Genomic DNA, 21,374 nt, shown 5'->3' on the forward strand with positions numbered 1-21,374 from the left:
CTAGAATACGCATGTGCAGCTTTTAAAGACACTGATTGGATAAAAGGAGCCTGACGCAACGCCATCCTTTACTCCTGATTGGCTAGAATACTTAGAAAGGACAAGCGAAGGCGGTAACTTATGGACGAAGTGACAGACAATTCTCCTTACTCTCTATTGGATATTTGAAACTGTAGTGGGCGTGTCACAAAGCGCACGCCCGAGTCTGATTGGTGGATGGTTATTCTCTCCCGGTGTGATTGGCGGACTGTCGGTTGCCATGCTGCATATTGCGCTTGCGCAGTACTAGTGCGTTTACGCGGCTGGTTGTATACTCAGCTACTTTCATGTCGACTACGCACAGACCCGGGGATGGCAGCGGATATTATCCAACCGGGGACGTGCTGGCTCGGCAGCGGCAGGGGGAGGCCGCCTCGGGCTGGGGCTCCGGGTATTATCCTCAGGAGACTGCAAGAAGCTGGGCCGGAGGCGGAGAGATGGGAGGGGCTAGCGGAGGCCAGGTATAGCTTGTGTCATCTACTACACTACACGTCATCTGGGGTCTATGTAGTCTGTTACTATACATGCACACCCCTATCCGATCCTGGGAAAGCTGGATGACCTCCATTATGGCTGCCAGGTCACACTAGCTTTCCCAGGCTCCTGAGCGGCACTGTACAAGCAAGAGACTTGTCCCTGATGACTTAAGGAAAGCTGGGTGACGGCCGATATGGCCACTGATATAATAACCCAGCTTTCCCAGGTTCCATAGAAGCCGGAGCACGTATTATTGCAGGACTGTGGCCGGTAATGGTGACATTTGTGGTTGTCAGGACCAGCCCTGGTCACGTCGGCTGCTTGTCACATGGCGGTGATGTGCTGCACCTTTATGTGACTGCTGGTGTGCCGAATATATGTAGGTGTCACCCCTGAGGCCAGCGATTGGCTGCAGCAGTCATATACATATACGGCGTGTCATTGTATCATGTGACCTGATATACATCTAGTGTCGTGTATTATAGCGGTACATTGTTATGTTTACTGCCCAGCTGGCAATGTATAGGCCCTGTAGTGTGACCACTACTATATTGTGAGTGCCTGATAGGGGTAGGTCAGGTGGCAGTGTAGGTATCCCGACCTCTGGGACCCCCACCCATTGTGAGAATAAGGAGCTATTAGTAAATGGTAAAACATTGTGTCCCTTTCCCAGTGGCGCCTGACCTGGCTGTGTATGGAACTGCAGCTAACCCCATTCTCCTAAATAGGGCTGTGTTACAGTTCTCTGGTCAGGGTGTTTTCAGACAGTCGCCTGCTTCTGGCTCAGTACACTGTGCAGAACACTGATGAATGAAGGTTTCCAAGTAAAAGATCCCCTCTAATCATTGATGGCCCGTCCTAAGGTGTCGGTTCTTTAAAAGGATTTTCCAGGCTAAATAATCAATAACCTATCCTATCCCTGTGACTGAATTGCAATCAGACCATGTGGAAGATGATGCCGCATAGCCTGCAAAGCGGAAGGAGCGCAAAGAGAGGCTGATCTGCAGGGATCCCTGATGTTGAACCACCAATCTTCAAAAACTCCAGGAAAACCTCTTTTAATAGAAAGTCTTGGAGAACTCCTTTAAATGGGTTGTCCAGTTTGTAATATTGATGGCTTATTCTTAGGTTAGGTCGTCAATATTAGATCTGTGAGAGTCCAACACCCTGGACCCCTGCAGATTTGTTCAGGCACAACGTGGCTCCTGGTAATATTTATGTGCCAGTTTAGGACCTGAGCCAGCACCATGTTTAAAGACCCCACTGTGCATGTACTGTCAATGTCAGGAAGGGGTTAAAGAGGAACTTTCACCTCCCCTGAGGTCTGAATAAATCATTATCTGGCAGTACCATTCCTCATATTGTAGGAACGTGACTGGCACTGACTGGAAGGTGTCAGAAGTCTGCAGAGGTGCCCTGGGCTAGTGATAGAGTTATCAGTTTATTCATAAATGTCCAAGAGGAACAACAGAGACCCAGCACAATAGTGTTATAAGAAAAGACAATTCAGATACAGTATTTCAGAGGATACATGGATTTACTAAAATAGACATGTCAGGAGAATTGATAAATCTTCCTTAGATTGTATGGACCTGTCATTCTGATAGGATAACATTTCATCCATAGTCTGTACTTGCAGATTCAGCTTAGCCCTATGCGATGCTATGTGATAGGCCATTAACTGTCGCTGCTCTGCCTCTGAGCGAGTCTAGGGTGGCTTTGATGGCTAATGTAGGTAGTACAGGTTGTCTCATTGGTCAGTGGGCATCCGAGCTTTTCCGATCCCTACAGGCTTACTGGTATTGCTTCTCCATTCTTATAATAGGCCATTGATTTATAATTCTTCTTCTGACTCCTGGGGCTGTCACCAACCAGCAGAGCCAAATATACTTTCACTCCTGCCTCTTCATAATTTGTCCATTCAAGCAGTCTGTGGCTTTGCTTGGGGCTGATGCTCGACCCATTCAGGTGAACTGCCTGAGCTGTAATACCAGCCACACCTGTATGTAGTGCTATCTGCATAAATGCTAAAGGAGCTGCTCTACTCCGAACCAATCCCTCTGACGATTCAGGAGTCGAACCCCACTAGTAATATATTTTCATTAACTATTACCCAGAAAAAGACAATGTAGGAAGTTGTGTTGTAGACTCTGTAGTCTGGTCCGCCCCTCTGGTGCAGCAGCTGTAGTCTGGTCCGCCCCTCTGCTGTGGCATCTGTAGTCTGGTCTGCCCCTCTGTTGTGGCAGCTGTAGTCTGGTCCACCCCTTTGCTGCAGCAGCTGTAGTCTGGTCTGCCCCTCTGTTGTGGCAGCTGTAGTCTGGACCGCCCCTTTGCTGCAGCAGCTGTAGTCTGGTCCGCCCCTCTGGTGCAGCAGCTGTAGTCTGGTCCACCCCTTTGCTGTGGCATCTGTAGTCTGGTCCACCCCTTTGCTGCAGCAGCTGTAGTCTGGTCTGCCCCTCTGTTGTGGCAGCTGTAGTCTGGACCGCCCCTTTGCTGCTTCAGCTGTAGTCTTGTCCGCCCCTCTGGTGCAGCAGCTGTAGTCTGGTCCACCCCTTTGCTGTGGCATCTGTAGTTTGGTCCACCCCTTTGCTGCAGCAGCTGTAGTCCGGTCCACCCCTCTGCTGCGGCAGCTGTAGTCTGGTCCACCCCTCTTCTGCGGCAGCTGTAGTCTGGTCCGCCCCTCTGCTGTGGCAGCTGTAGTCTGGTCCGCCCCTCTGCTGTGGCAGCTGTAGTCTGGTCCGCCCCTCTGCTGTGGCAGCTGTAGTCTGGTCCGCCCCTCTGCTGTGGCAGCTGTAGTCTGGTCCGCCCCTCTGCTGTGGCAGCTGTAGTCTGGTCCGCCCCTCTGCTGTGGCAGCTGTAGTCTGGTCCGCCCCTCTGCTGTGGCAGCTGTAGTCTGGTCCGCCCCTCTGCTGTGGCAGCTGCAGTCTGGTCCGCCCCTCTGCTGCGGCAGCTGCAGTCTGGTCCGCCCCTCTGCTGCGGCAGCTGCAGTCTGGTCCGCCCCTTTGCTGCGGCACCTGTAGTCTGGTCCGCCCCTTTGCTGCGGCACCTGTAGTCTGGTCCGCCCCTTTGCTGCGGCACCTGTAGTCTGGTCCGTCCCTTTGCTGCGACACCTGTAGTCTGGTCCGCCCCTTTGCTGCGACACCTGTAGTCTGGTCCGCCCCTTTGCTGCGACACCTGTAGTCTGGTCCGCCCCTTTGCTGCGACACCTGTAGTCTGGTCCGCCCCTTTGCTGCGACACCTGTAGTCTGGTCCGCCCCTTTGCTGCGACACCTGTAGTCTGGTCCGCCCCTTTGCTGCGACACCTGTAGTCTGGTCCGCCCCTTTGCTGCGACACCTGTAGTCTGGTCCGCCCCTTTGCTGCGACACCTGTAGTCTGGTCCGCCCCTTTGCTGTGGCAGCTGTAGTCTGGACCGCCCCCCATTGTAGCTCTTAAAGGGCTGTTAGGGAGATGTCTAAACTACATAACAATGCTGCTGAGCAGCCGCTTACTGATCTGTTTTTCCTCTGTGCTGCTGTTTTCTCCTGCTGCAGCAGTCAGTAAACAATGAAAGTACATCACTAATGTGTTATTTTAGGTCTACCAAGATAACCCGCTCTGTAAACCTTACAAACTGCCATGTGCAGCTTCCTGCTCAGAATACAACACATATAAAAAGATGCACATATGACACTTACACTTATCTGGAGTCGTCTCTGCCATCTAGCTATGAAGAACTTCCTTAGAGGCCGGCATGAGTCTTACATACAGGAAGTCTAATATGCAGGAAAACCCCGCACCCACCTAAAACCAGGGCCTTGCATTACACGTCCATGTACGTGACAAGCTAATAAAAGATGGAGGCAAGATGGTATTAGGTGCACACATACCCATACCGTAACATTAACAGCACCTGCCTAATAGTGCGCAGTCTTGTAAGATATGAGATCCAGTCTCCATAGAAAATACTTCTTTTTCCAGCACATGCCACAGGTACTGTGCTGGTTTAAGATCTGGGAAATGCGGGGGCCAAGTCATCACCTTGAAGCCTTTGTCATGTCCCTTACCATCAAACAGGACACCACAGCTTGATATGTATGGGGCTATATAGCTTCAGACCGGCTAAAGTGCCTCTGCTGACACCAAAAACCTCCTATAAGGGTCAGAACTGGACCATGGAGTAATGGAAGAAGGCAGCCTGGGCTGACAAGTCATGTATTCTTTAAGATCATTGGATGGTTGGGTTATATACAACTGGGGAAGAGATGACACCAAGATGTACAATGGAAAGAGGAAAAGCTGGTGGAGGTAGCGCCATGCTCTGGGGAACCTTGGGTAGATGCTCCTATCATATGTACTATCTACCTAAGCATTGCACATACCACGGTCCCTACATCATGGCAGTGGTCTATGTCAGCAGGATAATACCCCTGCCATACAACAGACATGAAAAAGAGATTAAAGGGGTTTTCTGGGTAAAAAAAAAAAGTTTAGCGTTTTTTTTTTTTGTTTTTTTTTTAGTCTTAGTGCTATTAATGGGTTAATAAATGCACCCATATACCTTTAGCAGTGTGGGTGTCTCTGGGAGCTCCTGGTATCTTCTGCTTTTGTTTACATGGTTCAGCTTCCTGCTATGTAGCTTCCACCTAGCTACCTCTCACTTCTCTCTCCCTCCTTTCCATACACCCCCTCCCTGTCTCTAGATAACCTGCCCACTACTAGCCCTTCCCTACCTACTCAGCTCAACCCCATTATATCATTGCCTCTCTTACTTCCTGCGTGACGGCCCACCCTTCTTTTCTGACCGCCGGCGCGTGCTATAGACCCAGCGCTGCTCTGTAGCCAACGGATCCACCTCTACTGCGCAGGTCTCTGAGGCGTCTCCCACACAGGTGGATTATCGGCTGCTCAGAGCAGCGCTGGGCCTATAGCATGTGCCGGCGGTCAGAAAACAGGGAGGAGCCGTCCCGCAGGAAGAAGATAGGTAAGTAGTAGAGATGAGCGAACACTGTTCGCATCAGCCGTTCCGAACAGCACGCTCCCATAGAAATGAATGGAAGCTTCCATTCATTTCTATGGGAGCGTGCTGTTCGGAACGGCTGATCCGAACAGTGTTCGCTCATCTCTAGTAAGTAGTAGTGGTCGCGTTCTGTTTCCTGAAACTGGGAAACGAATCGTTACTGGTTAACTGTCAAATGGTCCTGGGACGGTCACATGATACGGGCACATATACATTTTTGATCATTTGTTATTTAGAAAGTAGTTTCGGGGGGGGGGGGGGGTAGCTTAGTGTAGGGGTTTAATTTTATCCCGCACAACCCCTTTAAGATGGTGACTTTGCCTACAAATCTCATTCTGATTGAATATCTTTGGGATATGGAGTCTACCCCCCCCCCCTCACAATTTACAAGACTTAAAAGATTTGCTGCTGATGTCTTGGTGTCAGATATCACAAGACGCCATCAAAGAACTTGTGGAGTCCATGGCAGATCACAGCGGGATCTATATGATATTGGGCAGGTGGTTTTAGTGTCATGGATAATGTGTGTATACACTGGAGACTGTGCTCTATACACACCGGAGAACAGTCCTATTGTGCGTCATGTCTCATTACGTAAGATCACACAGTCATGACTTATTTACTTTGGAAGACATCTTAAGTATCCATGCTCTCGTGGTGACGCCATGGGCACTCCTTGTGCAGTTGTCTGGGCCTGCTCACACTTCTCCCACACGTGTGGTGAACGTCACTCCATGACTCAAAGGTTAATACCTGCAAGAAGGAGCCAGTAGACACTTGGTGTAGTGCGCTCCAGAGGTAAGGATGAGGACACGATCCTTCTGATATTAGTATTTGTAGTCCTGCGAGGCGCCGCACGTGTTACACCTCCTGTGTTATAGATAGTAATGGCTGCTGAGGCTTCTTGTATATTGTTACCTCTGTTTTATACACTTGGTTGTGGTTGATCTGCTTTAGGATTGCGATGACTTGGATATCTCTACATAGATGTGAGAATCTGTCATGGTTCTTAGCTTTACATGCTCTGATTATATGTTTGATGTAGCAGTCCAGGTGTCTTAGCATTCCTTAAGACTAGTGCATATGTCTGTAGTAGTGGACACTCCATCCTTATGGGTGTTTGGAGGCTACGCTATCCTTGTTTGGGTAGGGGGGGCGTATTACAGGAATTTATTTCTCTGGCTTATATAGCACTAACCTTAACATTGTCGTCACTCACCGGGGCAGATTTATTATGCCTTGTATGACATTGTCTGATCAGCTGGTTGAAGAGGATGTAGCATTCAGGTGGGAGCTGTCACCAAGCACAATGCTGTATATTATGTAGGGCTGAGCTTGGTATTGCAGCTCAGCCCCATTCATTTGAATGGAACTAGGCTGTTGCTCTATCCTCTAACCAAAACATGTGACGTCATCGGCTCAGGGAAGAGACTGCTGCACTCATCAGGACCACAACCTCTTAATACGGCTGATCTGTAGGGTCCTGGGGATTGAACACCCATCACATCTTGATGACCTAGCTTAAGGAACAATCAGTTGCATCACCAATGGTCTCCGTGTAGTCCAGGCCTCCATCTCTAAGGACCCCTTTCCCCAGCAATCTGCTGTAATCTGAGGGGAAACCTTGTCATGAGTGTTCAGTTTTTCTGCAGCGCCTGCACAGAAAAAATTAAGCATTACTCAGTTCACATTAATTGAATGGCGGCCTCCAGTGCATGAGACACTTTTAGCTGTAACTGAATGGAGGTACCCTTCTGTTAGCTCGGCACAGACAAGAGGCTGCGGCATTTGATGCCGGGCTCCCCCACGGTCACCTAGTCCTAAGGATAGGCCATCATAGGTCCTGGAAAATCCCTGTAATTCTTTGGTTGCTTTCTTTGTTCTCCGAGGCAGTGTCTGTTTGGACAGAGGTTTTTGGCAGATGCCGTCATTTCCTGCTATTAACCTGTTCTACAACCCCTTGGCAGAACCCGCTGTCTGAAGGATGAGCTCATTTCGTGGGTGCTGGTGCCAGCATGGTGTAGTATTACATGGCACCCAGTGTAACTCATGAGTCCTTTATCGGAAGAATCCTTCTCTGTTTGGGTTAATAGAGGAGACTGTGACATGGCTCCTGACTAGGACTCATCTGGAGCCACCAGTGATCGATGCAGCGTCCATAAGGACTGTTATTGTGCTGCTGTATAGGTGATGTATTCCACTCTGCTGTTATACTTCTGCAGATAGCCGGCTGTCGTGTTGCTGTTACTGTTGCTCTATGTACTTGCACATAATGGCAGACGCAGTCATGACTTCATGGTGAGATTTTCTCTTCTCTGTTACCAGTGGATAGGACACTCTTCAGATGAATGGTTAGGACTATGAGATGTCTCCTACAACGCCAATGTTAAAGGGTGGCCTTTCATCTAGAGAATGGGGATACCCAGCACTTCACATTTAGTTATTTGGGAGAGATGGAAATATGGCCAAGCCTTGTACTTGGATATCTGGGGTGGACCCATAGACGTTCAATGGTGTACGGTGGGAAGGTACTCCTGTTTTCATGAATGGGTCCCACCAGTCACAAAGAAAGTCTTCAACCTGTGTATAGGAGATAACCGTAAAAACCTGAGCCTGTTACTTTACTGTTTTATGACTTCCAAAATTGCTTCTAAAGCACTTTTACGCAGTTAGTGGCGCCACTGCAGGGATATTGCACACTTACTGCCAGGCCTGTTCATGATTGGGGGGGGGTACCATCAGGGGGACACTTGTGATCCACTTATTGTTATGACCCCCTCCTCACAAGCAGGTCGGACTCCCTGTCCAAAGCAGAGAGCTCCTTTAAAGACTTGTCAAGCCATCTAGGCCAGTTTTCTGGTGTAGGTGGGAGTTCATGCGCGGTATCTTCAGCATGTGGCCCTTCCCTGTGTAAAGATATACCACATCCTCCTTTCTGTGGTCGCCACTTCCCACGTATGTGAATGGGGACGGGACATATGTATTATAGAAGTTGTTTATGTCAGGTGCGGTCTGGCGTAGATTTCCTTTCTGGAATGAGTTTGTGCATCAGATTTATTAGGGGGAGCCACTTCATATTGCAGGAGTGCCTCGGCTGAGTCGGGGGCCTTTATTGAGACTGCGGTAGGAAATGCCAGTCTTAATAAATGCCTCCCATTGTGTAGTCGATCCAGCATTGTCGAGGCTAGAACTCCATCTTCCAGTGTTACCATAGTGGTGGGACAGCTGGCTTTAGTGTCCCTTCGTAGGCAGGTGTCCTACTATTATATTGTCTTATTTTTGCTGTATATTCTTATTCTGCCTTCACTACTCTGCCCTAGAGTTCTCCATATCCCGGTTACGATCCCAGCGGCTGGTCCTGTGCTGGTCAACCCCGTTCTCCCTATCCCCCCGCCTATACAGTTGCCGGTCAGGTATGTAAACTGAAAGTGTCTCATTGTATATTTTGGGGCAGTCATTGCTGGTACCTGTGAATATAAAATACTTTGCGATAGAAAATATTAAAAATTCTTGGTCTCCCAATAAATCTAGTGTAAAACTGTAAAGTAGGCAAGGGAAGAGGAGGGGGATGCAGCTGCAGTTTGTATGCTAAGAGAGGGATAGGAGGAAGAGTAATGTGGAGACATTTTGTTGGCCTTGAGTGCCGAGTATAGCATTGGCATTACACCATAAGGGTAACGTGGTATTTCTTTTCACAGGGGATGGAGCACTATACCAATGGTTCATATGGACCACCCTATAACCAATCTACAATGAACCCATCATACCCTGGTATTCACCCAGCAAACCCTTACTACCCAGCTCCCTCACAGCCTCATTATCCTGTTGATCCCTACAAGTCAGCCATGCAGCAAGGGCCTCCGCAAGCACCATCTCACTGGGGATACACCCAGCAAGGTTGTCACAACATTCCTCAGCAGCGTCCACCATTTCCTCAGTACTCTGCTCCGGTGAGTATTGGCTATTTTTAACATGGATAAGGCTGACATATTAGAACGTTAAGGAAACAGATCATAGTGCCATGCAAACTGGTGTGGCTGTATCTGGTACTGCAGTTCAGGCCAAGTAAACATGGACACACGTAGAACTTGACAAGTCTCCTTTGTGTTGCTGAAGGTGTCAGTGTTAGTATATGACCGGCTGGGGTTCACACCCTGACATAATGTATTGCATTATACAAAAAGATGTTATCATCATCATAATCAACCTTTCATCTTGGCTGGACATGCCCAGATAGGTTTGCCCTGAGATGAGCAACTTTTCAAAGTGATGTTATTTTGTGATATTCTGTCACAAGTTGTCTGTCCTGTACGTGTTGGTGTGGTCACCCAGTGGTGGTTTTGTGAATTGCAGCCTGTGGTTATATTACATTGAGTTGCTTTTGTAAGAATTTAGAGATCCTAACCAAATTGAGCTAAAGAGAGAGGGGGGGGGACAGCTTTACTCTTTGTGACTTGTGACCTTTACTCTGTACTGTACATGTCACAGCAGGGTCCCAGAGATGAGAGCTGGAATATGTATGGCGCTCCTAACCACTACCAGTGGCAGCCAGCACCACCACACAACCCAGATGGCACTCATTATATGGCTGGAGGAAGAGCACCCTGGCCAGGAGGAGATGTCCAGTCGCCGGTTTATGACGTAAAGGTAGGAAGGATTGACCTGAACTAAACAAATTTTAATATCGTGGCAAAATGACATTGTAAAACAGGAAAGAGAACAGATGTTTAGAATAATGGGGGCAAGTGACTATTTCATCTATGCCAGTTTTGGCGCATCTTTTGCGCACGGCCTGTATATGTGCTGAAGATACACCAGTTCCTGTCCCATTCACTAGGGTGGGACAGGGACAAGGAACGCCTTGGTCTTTTATGCCAGAAAGTCTAAAAAGGGTCTGTAAAATTGATGCCCTCTATTCACTCCTGATGATTGAAGGAGCCAGAGGTTTCACTGGAGTTGACATTTTAGTAGGATAAGACTAGAGATGAGCGAGTAGTATTCGATCGTATACCTCGCTCCCATAGGAATGCGTGTAAGCGGCAGAACACCAAGGGGTTAAGCGCATCAAATATTCACTATGTTTAACCCCTTGGTGTTCGGCCACTTACACGCATTCCTATTGAATACTACGCGCTCATCTCTAGAGAAGACCAGTCATGTCCCTTCGGTTGGGACCCAACATTCTACACAATTTTTAGCAACTGTGTCTGGTATTACAGCTCAGTCCCATTCATATTAGAACAAGCTGCAATACCAGGCACAGCCACTACATGATAGATGGCGCTGTGACTAAGTAATAGAGATGAGCGAACACTGTTCGGATCAGCCGTTCCGAACAGCACGCTCCCATAGAAATGAATGGAAGCACCTGGCACGTACACTTTGCTGGCGGCCGGACGCCGTGCCAGGTGCTTCCATTCATTTCTATGGGAGCGTGCTGTTCGGAACGGCTGATCCGAACAGTGTTCGCTCATCTCTAATAAGTAATAAAGGGGACTCTGCTATTGGTGGAGAGTTGGAACTAGGTCATGGGGTCATTGTGGTGATCTATATGGTCTAAGGTCTATAGTTTAATATTTCAATCTCTTTATTTTAGGATTCGCCTCAAAATCCTGGTTACAACCATCAGAGATCATACCCAGGCTACCCCCCAGATATCCCTCCATCTTGCCCACCTTCTGAGCCCAAGCCAAACCTTCCTCCACCCAACCCCCATTACAGCGCCTCTCCACAGATGTATAACAGGAAGGAGCCTACAAATCCAGAGCCGGCCCCTAGGCCCAAAGACGCCAACAATTCCCCGGCCGATCCCAGCTCCGCACATCCGGGAATACTGAAGATCAGCCAGGTGTTGGAAAGGGTGGTGGATCTGGAAAGGGAGGTGGATGAGTTTGTAGGGAGAAAGACTGACATGAGTTATCGGTGCTTAGAAGAGCTGTTGACCAAGGAATTACTAGAGCTAGATTCTGTAGAAACCGGCGGCCAGGACAGTATTCGGCAGACGCGGAAGGAAGCCGTGAGAAAACTGCAGTCTATCTTGGAGAGGCTCGAGAGGAAGGGACTGTGATGACCTCATGGGACGTCTACAGGAAAACCAGCTATGGCATCAGTCAGTGAGGGGACTGTCAAGAGTTCTCGAGGAATAGACGTTCTTGAAGATCTGAAGACTTAAAGATTGGATCAAAGAAAGGAGGCGATAAACACTCTCCGCAAGAGAGAGGCGGATTTTAAGAACGCGACAAAAAAACGCTGTCCTTTTTTTGGGGGTGGGATACTTTGCCACTAGGTGAACACGGCTCACACATGTACAGATCGGCCGCCATTTTTGAGTCGCTTTGAGGAATGTACAGAGATGACTTTATTTCCAAAAAAAACTTTTCGATCAAGGAAAAAAAAAAAAAAAGTTTTACGCGAAACCGGAGTTTTCCGTGAAGCTTTTTTGTTTATTTTTAGTAAATCAAGCCATTTGTGAATAAATGAGTTTTAATTATTTGAAGCCATTTTTGAGGTTTTTGCTGGTGACGGCACAGACTGCAGACCAACGTAAGACCGTTACGGGCATCTCCTTCGTGGTCCATTCTAATAAACCGGATCAGCCCTGTGACTTGGACCTTTTTGCTTTGGCCATAAAATCCCATCCGTGATTCTCTTTTTGGTGGACGAATGAAGGGAAATGGTCATTGGCACAAAAAACAAACAAAAATCTTGACTTCTCTTGTGCTCTTTGGTCCTAATCTAAAGGACTGTTTGGAGAAAGACTGGACATACTGGGAACCGAAAGGGATACCAAGAAAACGTTTCTAGGGTTTTTATTATGGGAATGTTATTTGGGATCAACGGGCCATAGATGTGAGACGTTTTATCTCAAAAGGAGCCACTTCTGTTAGTATCTGTGATCTAGTGTTGATCGCCATACAAAATGCTAGTTAAAGGGGTTAAACCATGAGTGATGAACGTCTATATAGGTGGGGGTCCATCCAATCGTGAGCAGTAATGTGCACGGTCAACCACGGACAATGGACCACTGTTCTCATAAGTGGTGGTGGGTAGAGATGAGCGAACACTGTTCGGATCAGCCGTTCCGAACAGCACGCTCCCATAGAAATGAATGGAAGCACTTGTGACGCTGACTTTGCCGGCGGTCGGTCGCCGTACCAGGTGCTTCCATTCATTTCTATGGGAGCGTGCTGTTCGGAACGGCTGATCCGAACAGTGTTCGCTCATCTCTAGTGGTGGGTCTCGGTGGTCAGATCCCCATTGATCAGACACTTCTATCTATCCTGTAGAAAGGAGATAAGTTTCACCCTTGGCACAACCTCTTTAGGCCGAGGCCCCACATTGCAGAAACGCAGCTTTTTTTTTTTTGTTGTGGTTTTTTGAGCCAGAGCCAAGAGTGGTTTCAAAAGGAATTGGAAATCTATAGGAAGTTCTTATACGTCTCCTTTCTGCTCAATCCACTCCTGGCTTTGGCTCAAAAAAATGCAGCAAAATCTGCAACAAAAAAACTCTGTTTCCACAACGTGGGGCCTCAGCCTTAAAGGGATTTTCCAGGAACCTATCCTATCCAACACCCGCTTCACCGTGGATCAGCTGATCGAAGCAGCAGCTTCCACTTCTCAGGCCATCTGACATCTTCATGAATTGATGGGGCCCATCACAGATTGGTCCTATTTGGCTGAATGGGCTGAGTTGCAATACCAAAAACGTCCACTATACAGATTTACAGCGCTGTGTTTGGCAAGTACTGCAGAGGCAGCAGCTCTCACCCGAACACTGCAACCTCTTCAACAGCTGATCAGCGGGGGCCCTGAGTATCAGACCCCTGCCCATTTTTATTTAGTGACCTAGGTCAACAATTAAGTCCTCTAAAACCCTTTAATGTCTCGTCTTCAGCCATTTTAAGCCTCACAGATAAGCGTTGATGGTTTGCTGCCTCCAGAGCCTAAAACGGAAATCGCATTACGCAAAAAACACATGGACATCACTGTATATTTTCACAGATGTTGGATTATTTTTTACGGTGTTCGTGTGCTGCATAAATGAGTTTCTCTTTGAGACTGTGTTTTACGTAATCTGGTTAATATGGCAGTATGAGGTGGAGACGGGTATGAAGACTGGAGGAAGCCACAGACCAATAATGTTGGATTTTAACTTGTCGCCAACACGAGAGGTGTTTGGCAGCTGTTTACTCCCCTCTCCCAACTGGATCCACTCCTGACCATGCCAAGCATGCATGTATAAGGGTGGCCTGGAGGAATAGCTGTCCGTCCATCTGCTACCTAGATATAAAGGAGAAGCGGCGTGTAATATAAGACGTGATGGCATTCCCCATCGCCGCTTGCTGTAGTACTCAGATCTTTCTAAGGGTGAATATAGGAGGTTACTTGCATCTTCGAGATGGAGAGTCTAATTTTAGGTTTAATGGTCCTATAGAAAGGACAACTCTGGTGTGGATTAGTTTTGGAATCATGATAGACTTAGTATTAAAGGGGTAGTCCAGGGACACATTGCACCTTTTCTCACAGTGACCATGGAGAGGCATAAGTGAGCACTGAAAAGTACGTTTGCCAAGGCGAGCCTATGGACCGTGCCCAGGCCCTAGTCTGATGAAATGGGCTTACCAGGGTTATCAGTTGATGACCTATTCTTAGTATGTCATCAGTTGAATGTGGGTGGGGCTGTGACACCCAGGCCCCTTTTCGATAATCTGTTTGAGGAGACCACAGCACTCGGATGAGCCCTCTGGCTTCTTTAGGATTTGCCAAGTGCATTGCTGTACATTGTATCTCCGCTCGACTCATTCTCTGGAATGGGACTCTGCTTTGATCAGGCCATGTGACCGCTAAATATGACATCACGTGGCCTGTAAAGCGGAAGTGGCGCCAATAGAGTGCTGCTACAGCTTCAAAAAGCTGATCAGTGAAGGTCCTGTGTTTTGGACCCGCTGATCTTCAATCGATGGCTTATCCTAGGAATAGGCTCATCAGTTTTTAAGCCCTTTAGACTGAGGCCCCTCGTTGTGCAGCTTTTTTTGTTGCAGATTTTGTTGTGGTTTTTTGAGCCAAAGCCAAGAATGGCTGCAATAGGAATAGGAAGTATTTCGACTGCTTAATCCACTCCTGGCTTTGGCTCAAAAACCGGTTAAAGCTGCGTTTCCCCAACGTGGGGCCTCAGCCTTAAAGAAGCCGTGTGCCGTACCTGCTGGGCATTGACTATACCGCCACATCTGCAGTCTCTTCACATGATGTTGGTGTGGGACTGTTAGCTGCGACAACCCCTTTAACAGGTTTCACACTGATACTGTATACGTAGTATCGTATGTGGGATTACAGCTGAGGATGTGGTTGCATTTGTTTACATAGGTACATTATTGGACGCCATAAGTAAGAGTGGGCTCCATGTTTTAGGTCCAACGTCATCTTGATAGCTGGACCCCCTCATGTTCTGGGGTCATCGCACACATTGATATGGCCTACTACATTCAATGACAGCCATTTTCTTCCTTCTCTATAGCTGTTCTTGTCCATGTCATGATCCCGAGTGACTTGGCAAACAGACCTTAGCGGATAAAAGCACTTGGTCAACGGCGGTGTCCCTTTGGTTTGGCCGTCCACTTCTTCTGAATGTGAGGGTCTTCTCACCCATTCTCCCACTATGACATGGTTACTGTAATGCGTTTCTCATGGCGGTGGTGGTATGTGATCCCTTTATTCAGTTACAGTATGGTTTCCACATAGTGGCGGTGGTCTCGATCGTGTTCCCAGGCTCCACCCGCTCTTGGCGCTATTATCTGCATACACTTATAACAACTAAGCTTTAAGATTTACAAGATAAAGTAGGAAAAGTTGCATTATGGGATTGAGCTATATACATTTCTGATTTTCAACATGGCGGTGTCAGTATAACCATCGGTGACTTGCTATTTCCTTTACTGTAAGGGGGGAGGGGGGTTATATCTGAAACAATTTTGCACTAGTGAGTGACTCCCATACAAATGGACTTTCCCTTTAAATGTCGAATTTTTCATCTTCAGCTAAGTTGGCCTCTCCACCAGATGTATGTATTTCTCAAGACCAGTGCGGATTCCTCCTATGAACAGGTCTGAACTCTGGGAATATTTAAGACAATCGTAATCTTATTCACAGGAGGGTCGAGATTATCCTGCCGGGATCTTACCAGTTATCTAATAGGTTTTTATTATCTCAGGAAAATGTCTGCGTTCTACGATGGATTGGTGTATGGAAAAAAAAAATGAACCGAATTTCTTCTAAATAATCCGTATGTATGGGGGCGGGGGGGGGAGAAGATATCCTTTAAATCACCATGGCAACAGGAAGGACTTGAAACGCACATCCAGCTGTCTTGGGGATGATCAGAGGTTTTACTATTTGCACTGCAGAAAACTGATCGCTATGTACAGTGACATGTATAGAATGAAGGCACTTGTCCAGTTTCCTAAATAAAGCCATATAGAAATATCATGGCCAGTTATTTTCTCTGCTTTGTATGGAAGTGACATGGAACCGCGTATGGTGGAGCTTTGCTCATTTTCAGGCAATGTAGATTTTATATATATATATATATATATATATATATATATATATATATATTTATTTATATATATATATATATTTATTTTTATTTTTTTATTTTTTGTGCAATGCATTGTTGCTCCAGTTGACTAAGTGGTGGACCATCCATTGATCAGCCAGGACATTAAAGCCACTGTTCTATGCAGTGAATGATATCGACTACTCCTAAGCCAGAGGGGAGAAAAACTTGAGGCGCAAATTCTTTTTCCATCTCCACCAGGTGAATAACCACCAAGGATCTCTGCGAGTGACAAAGACCAAATTTCTAGGTGGTGACTAAATTATTAAAGGGATCCTATCATTAAATCACAATTTTATTCTGCCTACCACATAGGAATAGCCTTAAGAAAGGCTATTGTTCTCCCACCTTTAGATGTTTTCTCCGTGCCGCCGTTCCGTAGAAATCCCAGTTTTCGTCGGTATGCAAATGAGTTCTCTCGCAGCACTGGGGGCGTCCCCAATGCTGCCAGAGAACTCTCCAGCACCGCCTCTATCTTCTTCAGGAACGTTCTGTTCACGCGTCTTCTTCCGGCGCAGGCAGTCAAACTTGTAGGCCTCGGGCAGAGCCGACTGCGCATGCCCGCAGCCACAAGAAAATGGTGTTTACTTACTGTATAAGCAGCCGCCTGCGCCGGGAGAAGACGCGTGAAGAGGAAGTTTCTGAAGAAGACAGAAGCGGCGATGGAGAGTTTTCTTGCAGCATTGGGGACGCCCACAGTGCTGCGAAACAGCTCATTTGCATACCAACGAAAATTGGGATTTCCACCGAACGGCGGCTTGGAGAAGACATCTAAAGGTAGGAGAAGAATAGCCTTTCTTAAGGTTATTTCTATGTGGTAGGCAGAATTGTGTTTTAATGATAGGATCCCTTTAAGATCATTGCAGATGATTGGGGTCAAGTAATGTGGTGGGACTTGTGGCTTGTTCCCAGCGGTTAATACCCACCTTAAAATGGTCCGACGCAGGACATCTAGTGGATCAGTGACAGGGTTATGGATGCCCAAGACTCGCTGATGTGAGGTGAAGACTAGGATGTCCAAGAGAAACAGATTGGTGAAAAGGTACAACTGGCTATGACTGAAAGATGTCACAACACAAAAGACATCACAGTTTGCTGTTTATGGGTCTGTATAGCCGTAGACCAGTAAGAGTACCCACACGGACCACTGGCTATCACCAAAGCGCATAAAATGGGTATGACATCATAAGAACTAGCTCAAGGAACAATGGAAGAAAGTGCTCTGAGAAATCGTATTCTCTTCTTATTGTGGGAGACAGTTGTGCATCACCCATTGGTGGAAGACATGGCACCACAATGCACTATACTGGGGTATACTGTGTTCTGATATACAGTAAACTTACCCTTAGTGACCAGTGCCAGGCAGCTGCTGCCAAGGCAAATAAAATTATGGGATGCATAGAAAAAGGTTTGAATAACATAGCTATATACCACTTAGAAGTATAGTAGCACATAGACGATTGAGCTCCATATAGTATATAAAAGGACATACTTGACCTAGAGCGAGAGTGCAGAGAAGGGCGACCAAGATTATTAGGGGAATAGCTGGATTGGAGGACAGAGACAGATTAACAGATTTGGACTTCAGATTAAAGGAAAGTTGTCTGAGGAGATAAAAATTTATTTGCCTTCCTCCGGACTGTAGGCTTATAGGTTGGCCTTGATGGACCTTTCTCTTCATCCACCCTCACCTACTATGTTACTATGACATGTGCCACCTTCCTAAAAAACTACAGAACAAGTGCCCCTGCCACACTGCAAAAAATTGTACAGAAATGGTTTGAGAATCTACTGGAAAACAAGTATCTGTAGGGTCACACTAGAGTTGCGTCTCCGTTGTTCTGGTCTGTCGGAGTCTGACAGGCCCCACTGACTATAATGGGGACCGTACTTTTTAAACTGAAACTGGCGGAGGAAAATGTCCTCCATGCTCGGCTTTTTCGGCCACCAATTTTCATAAGGACACTGACAGAATCTGCAATAGAGACATCAGCACAAATGTGAACATCGCCTTAAAGGACTTGAAATATCTGTGGATAACGTCTTGGTCCCAGATACAAAAGGACACCTTTAGGCCCCCCTGTTATGGCTACATGGTACTAAGAAGGTGCTTTTAGTTTATGATCGGCGTGTGCTATTCAATGGCTGAAGTGACTACCTATGAGAGAAAAGTCAGCCAATCTCTCCAATATTGTCTTGTGTATGGGGGGGGGGGGGATGTCTATAGATGTCTTAGATCTCTGAAACTTGGGGACTCTTTCTTTATCACATTCAGTGAGGGTCACAGTTTGACCCCCTACCTAGAAGTCCACACTTTTTTGGAGTTTTCTTTACTTCCTATGAATCGGCAGAAAAATCAGCATTTGTTGTAGAGTTCACATTTGTTATATTGAAATCTGCGGTGCGCGCATGTACAGGAGAAGGAATGTGTCATAACTGTGGTAGCCGGACCACTGGGACCCCCAACAATCAGGAGAATGGGCTCGATACTCCACCTGTGTCCTCCATGGAAATGAAGCGCTAGTATGCTTACATGATTGGCGGTCCATTCACTACTATGGGGCTACCGAGACTACAACCTCCGACACAATTTGCCAAGTGTGAATTTACTCTAAGGAGTTCTTGTGTGTCTCTGGCCTAACTAGCGGTGTATAAAATCAGTAGCCTGAAGTAACCTGCGCGAGCTCCTGTACATGAGATAAGTACTTGGTTATGGCGTGATTGCTTTATCGCACCTCGTGTTTTCTCATGCATGTTATAACAAAGAGCCAAATCTGCCAAGAACAGAGAAGGAAGGACACACCCAGCCGCACAATGAGTCACACACAGGCTTACAAGCAGAGATGTACTGGAGAAAACGCTGAGACATGTCCATTACAATTTATTATTTGCACCTTGTTTTTGTGCTTTTCTAGTTGTGTGCGCCTTTCCTCTCTGGTGTGTTTCCATCCACCGAATTTACTAAAAAAGAGTAATAAATCTTGTGCAAATTCACCGGCAGCTCAAAATGTGGTTCCATGACTATCAACATGACCACACCAGAGAGAGAGGATTGACCCCCTAGGGACTGGAAGCCTGACCCAATCATTTGTGGTGATCTTAACCCCTAGGACGGCGCTATTCTGGTTATTTATCTGATCCACCTGAGACGCCGTCACATTAAAGTCACACACCTGAGATTTATAGCTGCTCCTGTAGGAGTGTACAGGTTAGTCTTCTCTACACCGGGCTGACGAGATGCAATAACATCGAAACGGCCGTCCTCGGTTGAGAGACTATATCTGGTAATAATCCCAGCATCAATGCAAAACAAAGGCCTCTTGGAAGGTCGAGCATGATGTTAAAGGGAGCAGCCTCTATTGGGCCATATCACTGAGATTCTGTCTTCCTAATTACATCAGGGAAGACAGGCTTGCACATTCCAGTGAGCGCCCTCTATTGGTTTGCAACACTGAGGTACCTGACTTCCTAATTACATCATGGAAGACAGATTTGCATATTCTTCCCTGTAGGAGTAATAAGAGAGGCATCTCCTTGCTGAAGTTACTGTCCAGGAGATCCTGTGATAAGCGAAGCTTTTAGGACTTTTATCATCGCTTATCTACAATAAGGAACTCTTTATAGTGATGATCATAAAGTGAAAGACTTCTCATTTACTACTCGCTCCTCTGCCGGCCCCCACAATCACCTTCTTCCTTGTAGCGTGCTGAATTTCCCCATGGTGGGACTATTAAAGGATTGTCTTATTATTATTACTGAAGGTAGATCATTTTGCCAGCCGCTCAACCGGAAAGTTCCTCAGTTCTTCTCCCTAGATCCCAGGGAATTCCCTCTTGGAATGGATTATCTGTCAAACAGGTGGGATTTCAGTCTGACCTATCCTTTTCCCCCATTTTTTTCTGATCCCCAGGGTAATCTTAAAGATCTTGATTGCTCCTTTCTGGCTAAGGATATCTTGGTTCTCTCCCAGAAGGAGCCTGTCGCTGACAGACCCCATGGATCCTTCCATCCCTTTTGAATCCGGGTCCCATTTGTCATCCCAGCTCCAACCATCTTCATCTAACGGCCTGGAACTTGAAAGGTCATTATTAAGAATATTCGGAGAAAATCATTGAGACCCTTTTGAAGAGCAGGAAGCCAGTTACTTCTGGGATCTATGGTAAGACCTGCGTTAAGTTCTCAGAATTTGTAGGTAGTCCTCTGAGTGAGGTTCCAGAAGTTCAGATTCCATAGGTCCTGGATTCTCTCGAAAAGGGTTTGTCCACCAGCACAATCAAAGTACAGCAGAAAAAAAAACATATTAAGAGGTCTTCCCCTTGGAAATTGCCTGCCTCTGGGTGATGGTGTTCCTTATCAAACCGGAGTATCTCTCTTCCTGCTATGTAATGTACTGAGGAGGGAGATGTTCCACCTGTTTTATTTAGTAGGTTTCCTGTCCCTGGCGCAGATCATCTGCTGTCATGGGATCAGGAAAATACGATTACCGTAAGTAATTCCCCCCTTTTTTTACGCTGCCCCCGTACTGGCATTCACTTGTGCCTTGTAAAAAAACAAAAAAAAGTTGCACATAAATGTATCAGAAAATGTAACTTTAGATAACGTATGTCCGCTATCCCCGTCAAGTGAGCAAAGTGGCGAGTCTTGTGTAAAAGTCATGAAAATAGGGGCCAAAAAAGATAAATCCTGTGCCTACAACGTAAAGTATCAGAAACAGGTGTAAGTGAAGACTTGGTAAAGTCACCCTTAGAGTTGGGGTTTTCACTTTATTCCCAAATATTGAAGACTCAATGTAAATGGGGTGCAAGTACCTTAATGCAATGAGTGCTGTGTGCAGAGAGTGCAGTGTATTTCTGAGAAGCAGCTTCACACTGTTCTCCCCTGCTTCCTGTTTGTAAGAGCTGATGGGGAGAGAACAGACCGCCTGCAGTTATATCACATAGAAATACAATGAGATTCTTCAGGGTGAGTTAGGTGTCTAAATATCCCTGTCAACAATCTGCTTACAGCACTTATAAGTCAGAGCAGAGCCAATGCCGTGTGGGGAGACTATGTCATTTCTGTCTCATGATGGATAATGTTGGCTGTATTAGGGAAACCGTATCGAAGTAGAAGAAAGAGCCAAGATAACAGTCGACCCATAAATGGCACAGAAGCTAAAACAGGCGTTCACATTATCTACATAATAGATAATGGCTGACCATTGTTGTATTAACTATTGCACTGCATACTGGCATAGTGAGCTTGACTTCG

General features: G+C 46.7%; 1 protein-coding gene across 2 annotated transcripts; it reads left to right on the top strand.

Moving 5' to 3' along the window:
• The first annotated feature begins 275 nt into the window (after positions 1-275).
• BAG4 (BAG cochaperone 4) lies at positions 276-12,216 on the top strand. 2 transcript variants are annotated; one of them, XM_075272771.1, is made up of 5 exons: positions 276-500; positions 8,834-8,926; positions 9,212-9,463; positions 10,002-10,160; positions 11,110-12,216. In XM_075272771.1, exons 1-5 carry the CDS (start codon positions 327-329, stop codon positions 11,578-11,580), a joined length of 1,149 nt encoding a protein of 382 aa, XP_075128872.1. In that variant the 5' UTR covers positions 276-326; the 3' UTR covers positions 11,581-12,216. The 2 variants fall into 2 exon arrangements, with proteins under 2 accessions (XP_075128872.1, XP_075128873.1); XM_075272772.1 differs by having other exon boundaries at positions 10,005-10,160.
• The last annotated feature ends 9,158 nt before the right edge of the window (positions 12,217-21,374 follow it).

Source organism: Leptodactylus fuscus, chromosome 5 (genome assembly GCF_031893055.1).
Source record: "Leptodactylus fuscus isolate aLepFus1 chromosome 5, aLepFus1.hap2, whole genome shotgun sequence".
Taxonomy (NCBI): Eukaryota; Metazoa; Chordata; class Amphibia; order Anura; family Leptodactylidae; genus Leptodactylus; species Leptodactylus fuscus.

Excerpts from the sequence above, each read along its gene's own strand:
- BAG4 (XM_075272771.1), top strand. The coding sequence starts at position 327 with ATGTCGACTACGCACAGACCCGGGGATGGCAGCGGATATTATCCAACC. Across the intron at positions 8,927-9,211 it reads CCTATACAGTTGCCGGTCAG|GGGATGGAGCACTATACCAA; the intron begins GTATGTAAACTG and ends TTCTTTTCACAG. Across the intron at positions 10,161-11,109 it reads CGCCGGTTTATGACGTAAAG|GATTCGCCTCAAAATCCTGG; the intron begins GTAGGAAGGATT and ends TCTTTATTTTAG.